The sequence below is a fragment of the Heterocephalus glaber genome, unplaced genomic scaffold, assembly GCF_053883595.1.
Source record: "Heterocephalus glaber isolate CG9 unplaced genomic scaffold, H.glaber_assembly_v1.0 deba00001504, whole genome shotgun sequence".
Taxonomy (NCBI): domain Eukaryota; kingdom Metazoa; phylum Chordata; class Mammalia; order Rodentia; family Bathyergidae; genus Heterocephalus; species Heterocephalus glaber.
Window position 1 is genome coordinate 70,276,974 of NW_028258324.1, and position 13,318 is coordinate 70,290,291.

General features: G+C 41.7%; 1 protein-coding gene and 1 non-coding gene across 14 annotated transcripts in view; both read right to left on the bottom strand.

Annotated features, from left to right (window-relative positions):
* LOC101703630 (transmembrane epididymal protein 1A-like) overlaps positions 1 to 13,318 on the bottom strand; it is a 102,732-nt gene that overhangs the window by 14,979 nt on the left and 74,435 nt on the right. For 8 of the 13 annotated variants that reach the window (XM_013068886.3, XM_087186748.1, XM_087186746.1 and 5 more), the window contains one exon: positions 4,898 to 6,430. The exons of the other annotated variants lie outside the window; for them this stretch is intronic. In XM_013068886.3, coding sequence (XP_012924340.2) covers positions 5,295 to 6,182 — 888 coding nt within the window. In that variant the 5' untranslated portion in view covers positions 6,183 to 6,430 and the 3' untranslated portion in view covers positions 4,898 to 5,294. Of the gene's footprint in view, positions 1 to 4,897; positions 6,431 to 13,318 lie in introns of those variants that run through there. 13 annotated transcript variants of the gene reach the window in all.
* On the bottom strand, positions 10,575 to 10,681 carry LOC147825425 (U6 spliceosomal RNA). Its single transcript, XR_015441197.1, has one exon. It is a non-coding gene; the product is annotated as a U6 spliceosomal RNA (small nuclear RNA).

The window sequence follows — 13,318 nt, forward strand, 5'->3', positions numbered from 1 at the left end:
ACTTGTGGGGTTAGCAAATGTAACATCGATTGGAACCGGTAAAACAATTTTTTTTTGGTACCAGAGATTGAACTCAGGACCTCGCACCTGCCAGGCAGGTGCTGTGGCACTAAGCTACATCCCTGGCCCTGGTAAACCAATTGTTGAACATCACATTCTGATTAGTTTGGGAGGTAGGAGCAACAAGTCTGTTCACAACATCATTCAGTTTATTACTATACAAATAAGGACCTGGTAGCTGAGTTCCACAATAAATTTATAAATTGAAGGGATAATGTCTTTGTATCCACAAGGAAATAAATTTTATGCCACATTTTGACCCATAGCTTTTCTGTAAGTCTTTTACATTCCTACAATTATCGCGAAAAATCCCTGCAAAGTACAGCAGACCTATGAATGGTTTCAGTTCAGCTAGTGAGGTGTCATAATAAATACATTTTTGAATATAGCTATTGGTGCATACAGAACGTTTTACTTGTATTTCGGTCTTTGTGTATTTCACAGCATCTTGTAGCATTTTGTCTGTTACAATTCCCAACCTTGAATGGGAGTGCTGCCATTCAGTTCAATAGGTTTCACCATTGCCAAGATTCTCACTATATTTTTGGACCTATTTCTAACATTAGATCATTCCATTTGGTTGCATGATCATTTTGCAACATTTCGACTAGTCAAATATGCACTCACATTGCTGTTTTCTTGTCATCTCAGTCAAGGAGGTCTGCATTCCCTGTGTCTGTATCAATCAATTCTTGCTCCATTTCACTGTCCCAGGAACTTTGGCTCACATGGCCAACATCAAAGTCATTATCGTCTTCATCATTCATGAATGAGTAATCTAATGATTCACTTTTGAGCTTCTCTAAAACTTGCAAATCTGTTTTTTCATGTGCCATTATACTGAATTGGGCTACTTCTACCAGAAAAATCAAAAGAAAACTTTTTTTTAAATCCTGAATATATAGAAATTTAGCAATGAGCATTTCATGGGTAAAACACACTTGTGGCTGCTTTGGAGCTCCTACACACACCTTGCCATTTGTGTACCAAGTGAGTGAATGCACAGATGGGTTTTTGCTTTCCCCCAGGTGCAGCTACTGTGAGTCACACCCATATTCCATTATGGTAAAATACATATTTTCATAATAGAAGAGTGGTGTGGGTGTATTTTACCCCCTGGGATGCTCAGGTAAACATATGCAGATAGAACCTGTTAGATGGAACATTATGTGGGTAAAAGTCCCAGTTTGACACTTGCACATGTGCACACACCATGCTGTTCATCATACCAAGTGGATAAACACAAAGATTGCTTCCTGTATCCCCCAGGCACAGCTACTGAGATGCACAGCCATCAACTATTATGCTAAAGTACAAATTTATAGTAGAAAAATATGGGACGGGTTGTTATAACCCAATGTTATGTCCTCTGGGCCTGCTTTGCAGATTTTAGACTTGCCACCTTTCACGATCTCATGAGCCAGTTCTTAAAAATCTGCATCCATCCATCTGAGATAGGAGATTAGGGCATGGTAAAAGCTGACTGGGGAAGTAGGGATGACCTGTTAACTACAAAATCCAGGACACATGTGTGGAAAAGTTCCTGATGCTCTGCTCATGGACTTCTCCTGAGAACTCGAGTAGGTTTTCAATAGGATGGCCCAGACTTGATGTCAGCCTGAAGTGTGGCATCCAAACATTGCCTCTTGGGACCAGTATGTAGGAGTTTTTGCAGGTTTCCTCAAGATTTAGATAGCATTAAAGGACAGACACATCCACACCGTGAAGACTTTGCTATCATAACTTTCCATGATAACCCACACTGTGTTTCCCAGACATAGCCTGTACTTTTATGTTTTCTCTTACTCTCTTTTTCTCTTTTCTTGGCCCAAGCTTCTCTGCAGAGCCAGTTTCTCTCCCACTCTTCACTTTTACTTTCTGGAATAAACTTTGCCACTGCTTTAACTCTGGAAGCAGAGGCTAGTACTCCACAATGGAATCCAATAATGTTTAGTTGGTGAGCCACTTTTTTAGAAAAAGCTACCCAATTACACATCCATCCATCCATCCATCCATCTATCCATCCATCCATTTAAACATCCTGTTTTCTCTGGAGAACCCTGACTAATATGCTAAGCAAGAGCTAGGTGTTCAGACCACAACCCCTGCCCACAGCATAAGTGAAAGAAATAGGAGGAGCTATCCATGTAAATCACTGCCACCTCCTCTCTGAGCCGCCAGTGTTCTGTGCCTCTGGGTCCTTTTTCTCAAAATTGGACTAGGATCTATTAACACTCATTTATATTGCTTTTGTAGTGCTGTGAATGGCACCCAGGGCCTGGGGCTGGGTGTGGCACTAGGCAAGGGCTCTGTGACTGAGCTACATCCTAGCCCTTCCTTTACATTTGTTGATGAAGGATTATCCTTTAGCAGGTGATTTTCAGCCCTGAATGCTATGATGTCATTAATTTTTTATTAGTACATGTTTGCAGTACATAGTATTTACATTCCTACTTCAGAGTTGGTACCTGTACACACATACCTTAATTCCTTTTTCCCTCCCCTTTCCCTCTCCTCATTTCTCCATCTCTTGATTCCCTGACCATTTGAGAAAGATCTATCTCCCTACCTCCCATTGTCTTTTATCTCTTTCTTTATTTATAATTTAGTTTGCTCATAGACAAGAAACCATGTGATATTTAAGCTTCTGTGTCTGATTTATTTCACTTCACATCACGGTTTCAAAGTGCACCTGTTCTCCTACAAATGATTCAAATTCATCCTTCTTTATGGCTGAGCAGTACTCCATTGTGTATAAATACCACATTTTCTTTATCCATTCACCTGTCTTATGGGCCATTTGCAAGATTTAGCCAATGAGTTGAGCTGGTATAAACATGGGTACGCATGGATCACTGTGGTGTACTATGGTGTCTTTTTTTGTACCGGGGATCAAACTCGGGACCTTGGGCCTGCAAGAAAAGCTCCAGAACCACTGAGCTAAATCCCCGGACCTCTATGGTGTCTTTAACTCTTTTTGGAAGATACCTAGAAGAGGAAAGCTGGATCAAAGAGAATGTCTAGTTTTAGTTTTTTGAGGAATCTTCATGCTGATTTCTATAGTGGTTGTGCTACTTTACATTCCCAGCAACAATGTCATTAACACTTTAAACTTCTTCTAAGGTTGGAGAAGGAAGAGGCTTAACATTGTTTTCCAATGAAGAATGCTCCACCAACAGGTGAAGCACTGTGTTAATCATAGTGTGTCCTGAAAGAAACCTGTACTGAGCCCTCAGAGCAAGGTTTTGTGGAGCCTAAAGCTGGTAGATTTTGGAGAACCCTCTTTAGGACAATGAATACCAAAAAATAGGCCTCATTTTGCAAATCTTCAGCGAGACACCAACTCTCAGTGATATGTGATCATGTGAACCCCTTCCAGGGCCCTGAACAGGACACATCAGGTGAGGTCTGTGGAAGCACGAGCTTTCTTCATCTCAGGGTGGATGTGGGGTGGGGAAAGAGGGAAGAGCACTGGCCTCTCCCTGAGTTGGTTCCTGCTCTGCTGGGGAGGGAAGCTGGGACTGGCCTGATTCTGGCTGCTTGAGGACACATTTCACCTCCTTTCAGATCCTGAGCCCCCATCTGAAGCCGGTCGGAGTGAGGTGCCAGAGCCCAGCCCTTCTTCCTCACCTCTCCTCCCCTTCTCTAAGGGACCCCCTGCCCAAGTCTCCGGGGCCGACTATCTATGCTGTGTGTGCTTCTTTACAGGGTATCAGTGGCATTTGCAGACAACAGTGTGCTGCTGTCCTTTCTGTCACCCTGCCAACCTCTCTGTGCTTCCTGAAACTTTCTGTTCTCCAAGGAGAGTGTTTCCAGCTGTGTGGGGAGCGGTGTGAGTGCAGCAGCTTCATGGTGGATTCCTCTCTCCGTGTCTCTCTGTCTACATCACTGGCCAGCGTGTGCTCCCTTCTGCCTGCCTCTTTAGACTTCCAAATGCTGATGTCTCCATCTCACTTCAGCTAACTCCTGCTCCTAGAAGAAAGGGCTTTCCACCTGCACCCAGGACAAGTGATTTTGATACAGTTTTCTTTCTATATTTTCCTCAGAATATGAGCTCAGTAGTGACTTATTTGGGGAAAATTCTAATGACTAGCTGAAAGCTTTTGCAGATTCCAGGGGACTGACATCCGCAGGTTCTCTCTCAGCTGTGAGTTCTCCAATCTTCAGAACCATGGGAGGGCTGGGGTAGCTCAGTGGTAGAGCATTTGCCCAGCATGCCCTAGGCACTTGGTTCAATCCCAGCACTGATCAAACAAAAAGCAAACAAGGGCTAGGGGTGTAACTCAGTGGTGAATACCTCGCATAGCATATGTGAGGCGCCAGGTTCGATCCCCAGTAAGGAAAACACAAAACAAAAGAAAACAAAATAGAGAATCATTGGCACATATCCCACCTACCATCAGCTTCACGGCCGTTCCTCCTCCTCTGTCCCCAGCTAAGATGTGTGCCTTTGCTTTGGTTTGTGTGAGAATGACTCACACAAGACATAATCCATACAGTAGACTTCACAAAAGGAGTTGAATAATGAAGTTGGTTATCGTCACAGCAAAAGCCACACCATTGAAAACTATATTCCCATAATCCTCATTTTTGGTAGCTACCTTTGGGAATTCCTCCCTGGCCCCTTTTCCCTCTGGGCTTGAGCCCTGGCTAAATTGATTGGCCCACCCACCTCCCACCCCACCAACAACCTCCTCTGTCTCTTACTTTCTCAGGAGACAGAAGGAGCTTCATTCTGTTTAGGTCTTTTAAAAAGAAAAAAAGCCACAGAAGTTATCCTGCTACACTCAGTGGGATAAAAAATAAAGAAATGAAGAGAACATTTCACCACTCTGTACAAACAAAGCCTCTCTCTCTCTCTCTCACATTGCACCACTTGCACTGCAGGCCCGTACACGCACCCTGACCCGGAGGCAGGTCCAATCCTCCTGGGTCCCCACCCATTTCCTCCTTCATCTCCCCTTATTTCCTCATTTCACTCCTTCCTCTTGGGCCCCCGAAGCATTCCTCCTTGCTCTCCCTTCATAGACCTGCATGGCCAGGAGCCCAGAGAGCAATGAAACAGGCAAGGAGACGACACAGTGACAGATAAAAGGCACCCTTGAGCTGGGAGGTTTATTTGGGAACACCAGATAGGAAGCCACACTCTGGATTCCAGAACATTTGTTGTTATCTGTGCCACAAGAATGCTTGAAACTCATTACCAAAGACAAAGCACAAAGAAGTCTCTGCACCTAGACACCTCCATCCTGCAGCTCATCCTCTTGCCTGAGCCTCTCCAGCTCTTCCCTGCTGGCTTCAGTGGGGCACATCTTGTACTTGACCCCTGGAGATGCCATCCAGGAAGAGTAGCGACGAACCCACAGGCTGCAGAGGCCATAGATAGCAGCCAGCAGGAGAGCCATTAAGCCCAGGTGCCAGCAGAAGAAGGTGGTCAGAAAGGCCATGTCCGTGGGGCTGTCGGCCCGCCAGGGCTGTCCGGAGGGAGGAGCGTACAACACCACACACAGCTGCAGCAGCCAGCTGCTGAGCACCAGCACCATCCAGGTCTTGAGCACCCAGAGTGCGGGCTGGTCTGGGACCCAGACCTCGATGTTGAGCATCAGGGCTAGCAGGAAGGTGGGCACCATGAACAGGACATGCACTCGGATCTCTAAGGTGTTCTTGTTCTCAATGTGGGTAGCCATCAGTAGCACCACCACGTAGAAGGCCAGGGCCTCGGCTGCCCGCTCCAACTTCACATTCTGCCGGGCCAGACACCGCTGGCTGACAATGTCCACCACCCCACTGAACATAAAAAAGGAGTACATGGTGATGTGCTGCCAGCCATCCTTGAACAAAAACGGCCGTTGAGGGTCGTCCCAATCTACCAGCCTTGTTCTGTTTACCCCCGGGGGGTAGAAGAGCTCACCTAAGATGCTGGTAAAAGTGAAAACCACCTTCACCATTCCTTCCAGTGGTTCCCGCTGCCACAGACTGTGTCCTCGCTTCTCCTTTGGGGGCAGAGGGGGTTTGAGGACCCTGTGTCCCCGTAGTAGGGCCAGGGACAGCAACACTGCGTAGTAGAGTGAGATGAGAAGAAAGCCTATTGCTGGCAGCAAGTGTCCAACAAGGGTTCCCATGGCTGGTACACGTGGAGACCGACAGGAGCAGAGGAGCCAGCAGATGAGCAGGGCTGCACCCGACTGTCCTCTCACGCCTCTCAGCTCCACAGAGATTCTCCTGGGAGCCGCACCCCGACTCCCACACGAAGGAAGGAGGATCTGCCTGCCAGTCCTGGGGCGCGGCCTCCACAGATGCCACAGCTCACGCTGCTCCTTACTAAGATTGGCTGGGCCTGGGTTGGGGTTTTCTCACCGATGCCTCCACACTGAGTGAGGAGAGAGAATGAAAAGGGCTGTGGTCGAGCAGGACAGTTAGGCAACCCTCTCAGATTTTCTGTCTGGTGAAAGGCATATTACATAGGATTTTCTCATTTCAGGGCTTCAATTGAAGGATTGAGGGAAGAATTATTGCACAGGTCTTACAGGTGAAAGCCCTAAGACTCAGAGGGGTGACAGGTTATACGTGTGCTGACACAGCTAGTTGCTGGCCTGATAGAGCCAGGCTGTGGACTCAGGTCTGCTCACTTTGAAAGTCCAGAGTTTAGTTAGGTGTGGTGGCACACACCTGCCATCCCAGCACTCCGGAAGTTGAGGCTGGATGATCACACTGAGTTTGAGGCCAGCCTGAACTATGTGTCAAAACAAACAAACAAACAAAAAGAATTACAAAAGTCCAGAGTTTGCCACAAAATGACTGAAATTCAGCTCCAACACTACCAGGTCATGTGACTACAGGCAAGTGGATTTGTCTTCTTGAACCTCATTTTATCTTGTAGATTGGCAATAATTATTTTATAGGTTTGTTGTAAAGGTTAAATAGTATAATGTATGCTAAGTGTCTGATACATAGTAAATAATCAGTAAGTGGTAATGATTATTAATAATTTTACTTTTTTATTACTATCATTCCTTGCTAAATTCTCCAAAGTTGTTCAAATATTTCTCTGAATGATACCAAAACAGGAATAATAAGTACAAAAAAGCAAAATAATTAAATCTTAAATAATATTAATGAAATTGAAATATTGCATTTATTTGCTTATTAGTTATGAGACCTGTGCTGGAAGCATGGACTCCCTACCTGCAAGCCCCCATCCCTATCCCAGCAAGGGCAAGAGCATCCACCAACTCCAAGCCAGCTCTACATTTCCCTTTCCCTTGGCACAGGGCAGCAGAGGCCAGGAAAAACCAACTACCTGATCCTGAACAAGGACACCTGGAGATAGAAGGGAGCAACCCTGTGACTGTCAATATTAAGTCAAAAAGGCTATCTGAACCTCTGCCCCACAGCCTGCACCCAGCAGAGACCAGAGGGCCAATGGAACTTCCCATCTACCAAAGGAAGCAAGGGCACGCCTTCACTTGGACGGTAACCACAGTCCGGGGTGAACAGACAGGGGGACCTCTGGTGCAGGGAGGGCATCTCAAAAACCCTTATCCCAAAAGCTAGGCCGGGAAAACTGTGACTGGCTGGATCTCAAGACTGCAGATCTTGGGGACAAAAAACACTCATTCAAAAAAGAGAGAGATTTTTTCTTTGATTCAATCCTTTTTTGATTTTCCTATTTTAAAAAATTATTTTTATCTTTCCTTTTTTGGATTTTTGAGGCTTTAGGATTGTTTCTGTGTTGTGGATCAGCCATGATATGTATAGATTGGTGGGGGCCAAACTACAGGCCCCGCAGTCACGGGGTGGATGTTGACTTGCTTCAGGAATAGGGAACTTTTTGCAGAAGGCTGCAGGCTTCCTGGCTGGGTGTGACATAATCCCATAACCCCAGTGCTCCTGAGGCAAAACAACATCTGCTGAGCACAGCACAGAGAAAGCAAGTACTGGCTATGGGAAAGGATTTTAACTTGTTTCTTTTGTGATGCTAAATTGGTTCCTCACTCTACTACCTCCTGCTTACTGCAGTCACTGTTCCAGAAAATGTACACTACCCCTTCCCTGCGCTTCTCACTGGCTAATAAAAGTGGGCCAGCAAAAGAGGTCTTATCTTTTGCCCAGTCTGAAGCACTGATCTCGGGTCTCCCTGTACCTGCAAATTTGTCTCTGTCTTTCTTTGTCCTTCACCATACCCCTCAGAACAGGCAACCAAAGATCTGATCAGCACTTGGTGAGGCCAAACAAACAAAATAATCAGCAAGCCTACAGGCTAATAAAAAACTAGCAGAGCTATACAGAATGACACACAACATGAATGACCAGTGTAGAAAAGAATTAGAGTCCATGAGAAGGCTCCAAACAGAAATTCAAGAGATTGAAAATTCTATTGAAAGCATGGGCAGAAGAAGTGACCAGTGTGAGGACAGAGTGTCAGAACTACAAGACAGGACAGTTGTTGATGACCAATTAATGAGAGATACCTTAAAAACAACAAGGTAACATGAAAAACGGATCCAACAGATCCCAGAAGATGCAAAGAAAACTAATCTAGAATTAATTTGAATAAATGAAAAATCAGAAGACAGCACAAATGGCATTAAAAACTTGTTTACTGAAATAACAGCAGAAAATTTTTCAGATATGGAAAAAGAATCTAACATACAGATAAGTGAGGCTTATGGTAATTCAATGATCCAAAAAGAACCTCTCCATAACACATTATAGTCAAAATCCTGGAAGTCCAACCAAAAACAGAATCTTAAAAGCAGTTAGAGAAGCAACAAATTGCATAAAGGAAGACCCACTAGAATTACAGCAAACTTTTCAGCACAAAATTTAAGGCCCAGGAGAGCTTGGAGTGAAGTGCTTCAAGCCCTAAAAGAAAATAATTTCCAACTCAGGCTGATATATCCTGTAAAATTATCTTTTAAAATGGATGGAGAAATAAGACACTTTCATGATAAAGAGCACCATTAAGAGGGCCGAGGATGTAGCTCAGTGGCACCATGCCTGCCTGGCAAGCACAAGGTCCTGAGTTCAATCCCAGTACCGCAAAAAAAAAAAAAAGAGTGTAGCTGGTTAAGAGCACCATAAAGAAATTCATGACCACCAAACTAGCACTCAAAAAAATTCTCAAAGATACCCTAGAAAGAGACAATGAAGCTAACAATGACAAAAGGTCTAATAGAATGAGTATACCCAGTAGGGTAAGCAGTTAAGTAAAAGGGAAAGGGAATCACCAACAGGAAAATAAAGCAATACAGAAATAAGTCAATACCTGTCAGTTAACCCTCAATACAAATGGTCTCAATTTCCCCATCAAAAGACACAGACTGGCAGAATGGATCAAGAAACAAAATCAGTGATATGCTGTATACAAAAAACATATTGATCCAAAAAAACTCATAGACTAAAAATCAAAGGATGGAAAACAATATTCCATGTTATGAGAATTAACTATCCTACATTCAGACAAGTAGACTTCAAGCCAAAACTGATCAAAAAAGGCAAATAAGGTCACTGCATATTAAAGGAACAATCCAGCAAGAAGAGAAAACAATTATTAGTATATATGCACCAAACAATAGTGCACCCAACTTTATAAAACAAGTACTACTAGACATAAAAGACCAGATAAACTTAAACATATTGAGTACCTCAATACCCCACTATGGCAAATAGATCAACTAAGCCAAAAAATTAGCAAAGAAATACCAGAGTTGAACCAAATCTTTGAACAAACAGACTTAACAGATATCTATAGTGTTCCACCCAACAACAACAGAACACACATTCTTTTTAGCGGCATGTGGAACTTTCTTCAAAATAGGCCACATTCTAGCCAATAAAGCAAGCTTAAATAACTTGAAATTATACTATGCATATTATTAAATTACACTGCAATGAAGTCTAAAATCAATAGCAAAAGAAAACAGAAATTATAGAAATGCATAGAAACTAAACAATATACTCTTTTTTTGCTTAAATTCTTTCATTGGTACATTTTAGGTATACAATACGTTTACATTTATCATTGGGTGCTTGTACCTGTAAATGATGTATCTTGGTTCTTATTTTTCCCCATTCCCCTGCCCTCCCTTCACCCCCTGCCACCTTTCCCTATTTACAAAGGCTTTGTTTCCATTTTTTCCTTTTCTCATATTTTTTCCTTTCCCTTCTTTCCTTTCCCCTTCCCCTCCCACTTTCCCTACCCTTTTGGACCTTTTCTTCCTATTTCAATTATTAAAAAAAACTTTTTTTAAGTAATACAATTATCAATTATTCATTTTAATCATTTTAATCCTTATTTACACTTTCAGTTTCTCACACTAGAGAAACTATTCAGTATTTACACATGTGTGTCCTATTTATTTCCTTAAGAGTATGGCCTCAATATGCATCCATTTAGCTACAAATGTCTCTAGTTTCTTGTTCTTTATGGCTGAGAAGTATTTCATTTTATATTAAAAAAAAAATCTTTTTTATCCAGTTTCCAATTGATGGGCACTTCGGCTGTTTCCAAGCTTTAGCTATTATGCTTCATGAATTTACATGTTATTCTTGCCCAGGGGCCATGCCAATTTTCTCTGTATTGTTCCAATTTTAGTATATGTGTTGCCAAAGTGAGCACAAGCTTTAGCTAATACGAACTGTGCCTCTATAAACATGGGGGCACATATATCGCTGTGGTATGATTCTTTTCATTCTTTTGGGAAGATACCCAGCAGAGAAATACCTGGGTCAAATAGGACCTCTACTCCTAGCTCTTTGAGGTATCTGCATACTGATTTCCACAGTGGTTGCACCAGTCTACTAGCAGTAGAGCAGTGTTCCTCTTTCCCCACACCCCCACCGGCATTTGTTATTGGTTGATTTCTTTTCTTCTTCTTCTTCTTCTTCTTCTTCTTCTTCTTCTTCTTCTTCTTCTTCTTCTTCTTCTTCTTCTTCTTCTTCTTCTTCTTCTTCTTCCTCTTCTTCCTCTTCTTCCTCTTCTTCCTCTTCTTCTTCTTCTTCTTTTTCTTCTTCTTCTTTGTACTGGGGATCAAACTTGGAACCTTGCACTTGCAAGGCAGGCACCAGAACCCCTGAGCTAAATCCCCGGCCCAGGTTGATTTCTTGATAGCAGTCATTCTTTCTGGGGTGAGGTGGAATCTCAGTGTTGTTTTCATCTGCACCTCTTGAATGACCAGTGATGTTGAACATTTTTTCATATGTTTATTTGCTCGTTTTACTTCTTTGTCTGAGAAATGTCTGTTCATTTCAGATGCCCATTTTTGAATAGGGTCTTTGAATTTCGGGGGTCTGATTTTTTCACTTCTTTATATATTCTAGATAGTAGTCCTTTGTCTGAGGTACAGCTGCTAAAAAAATTTTCCCACATTGTAGATTGTCTCTTAGCTCTGTTGGTGGTTTCTCTTGCAGTGCAGAAGCTCTTTAATAAGATGAGATCCCAGTTGTTGATTCTTTGTGCTAGTTCTCGTGCTACTGAGGTTTTGTTCATAAAGTCTTTTCCTATGCCAATGTCTTGAAGAATTCTACCTAACTTATCTTTCAGCAAGTTTAGTGTTTCTGTTTTAATATTTAGATCTTTAATCCACTTCAATCTTAGTTTAGTGCATGGTAATAGATATGGGTCTAATTTTAATCTTTGGCAGGTTGAAATCCAGTTTTTCCAACACCGTTTATTAAATAGGCTATCTTTCCTCCAGTGAGGGTGGTTGGCTCCTTTGTCAAAGATGAAGTGGCTGAGCATGTCTGGAGTTGTTTCTGCATCTTCTAATCTATTCCACTGATCCTCGGGTCTGTTTCTTTGCCAGTACCATGCTTAAACAATATACTCTTAAATAAACAATGAATTACATAAGAAATCAAGGAAGAAATAAGACAGATTTTAGAACTAAATTATAATAAAATACAAGATCTTATGGAATAAAATGGAAACTGTCCCCAGGAGGGAAGTTTATAGCAGTGAAGGCTCCCATCACAAAACAGAGAGAGCCCGAATAAATAACCTAACAATGCACCTCAAGGTCCTAGAAAAATGATAACAATCCAAATGCAAAGCTAGTACAAGGAAGGAAATTATAAAATACAAAGCAGAAATCAATGAAATTGAGACCAAAAAAAGAATCAAGGAACCAAAGAATTGGTTCTCCAGAAGAATAAACAAAACCAACTAGCACTTAAGTCAGTCTAATACAAAAGGAGGCAAAAGACCCAAATCAATGAAAGTAGAAATGAAAAAGGTAAAATCACAATGGACAATGCCAAAATCAAAAAGATTATTAATAACTACTTCACAAAACTGTACACCAATACATTGGAGAATTTGGAAGAAATGGATAGATTTCTAGATACATATGAATTACCAATATTGAACCACAAAGAAGATTTTTTAAACCCTGAATAATTCAATAACAGCCAATGAAATTGAAGCAGTAATTAAAAAACAAACAAACTTGCCAACAAAGTAAAGCCCAGGACTGGATGGGTTCACTGTTGAGTTCTATAAAAGCTTCAGGGAATTTCAAACACCAATACTCCTCAAGCTCTTTAATAAAATTGAAAGGGAAGGAGTAACTCTTAGTCATTCCTGGAAGGTACCACTACCCTGATTTCAAAAGCATGCAAGGATCCAACCAAAAAAGAACTATAGACTAAACTTTTTAATAAATATAGATGCAAAACTCCCCAACAAGATACTGACAAACAAAATGCAATGAATCAACAAAAAGATCATACATTATGACCAAGTAATCTTCATCCCTGGAATGCAAAGATTATTCAATATATACAAATGAATAAATGTAATACATCACCTAAACAGAAGCAAGGACAAAAATCACATGATCATCTCAAACAGTGCAGAAAAGGGTTTTGACAAAATCCAACATCATTTCATGATTTAAAAAAATAAACACTGAAGAAAATACATATAGAAAGACCTTATCTCAATCTGATAGAAGCCATTTATTACAAATCTACCACAACATCATATAAAATCAGGAACAAGAGAAGGATGTCCACTATCATCACTACTGTTCAACATAGTACTTGAAACATTAGCAAGAGCAATTAGATAAGAAAAAGAAATAAAAGGGATATGTATAGGAAAGAAAGAAGTTAAATTATCATTATTTGCAAATAACATGATTCTTTATATAGAAGCCCCCAAAAATTCACCAAAAGACTCTTATAATTAATAACCAAATTCACTAATGTAGCCGGATACAAACTCAACACACAAAAATCAATAGCATTCCTATGC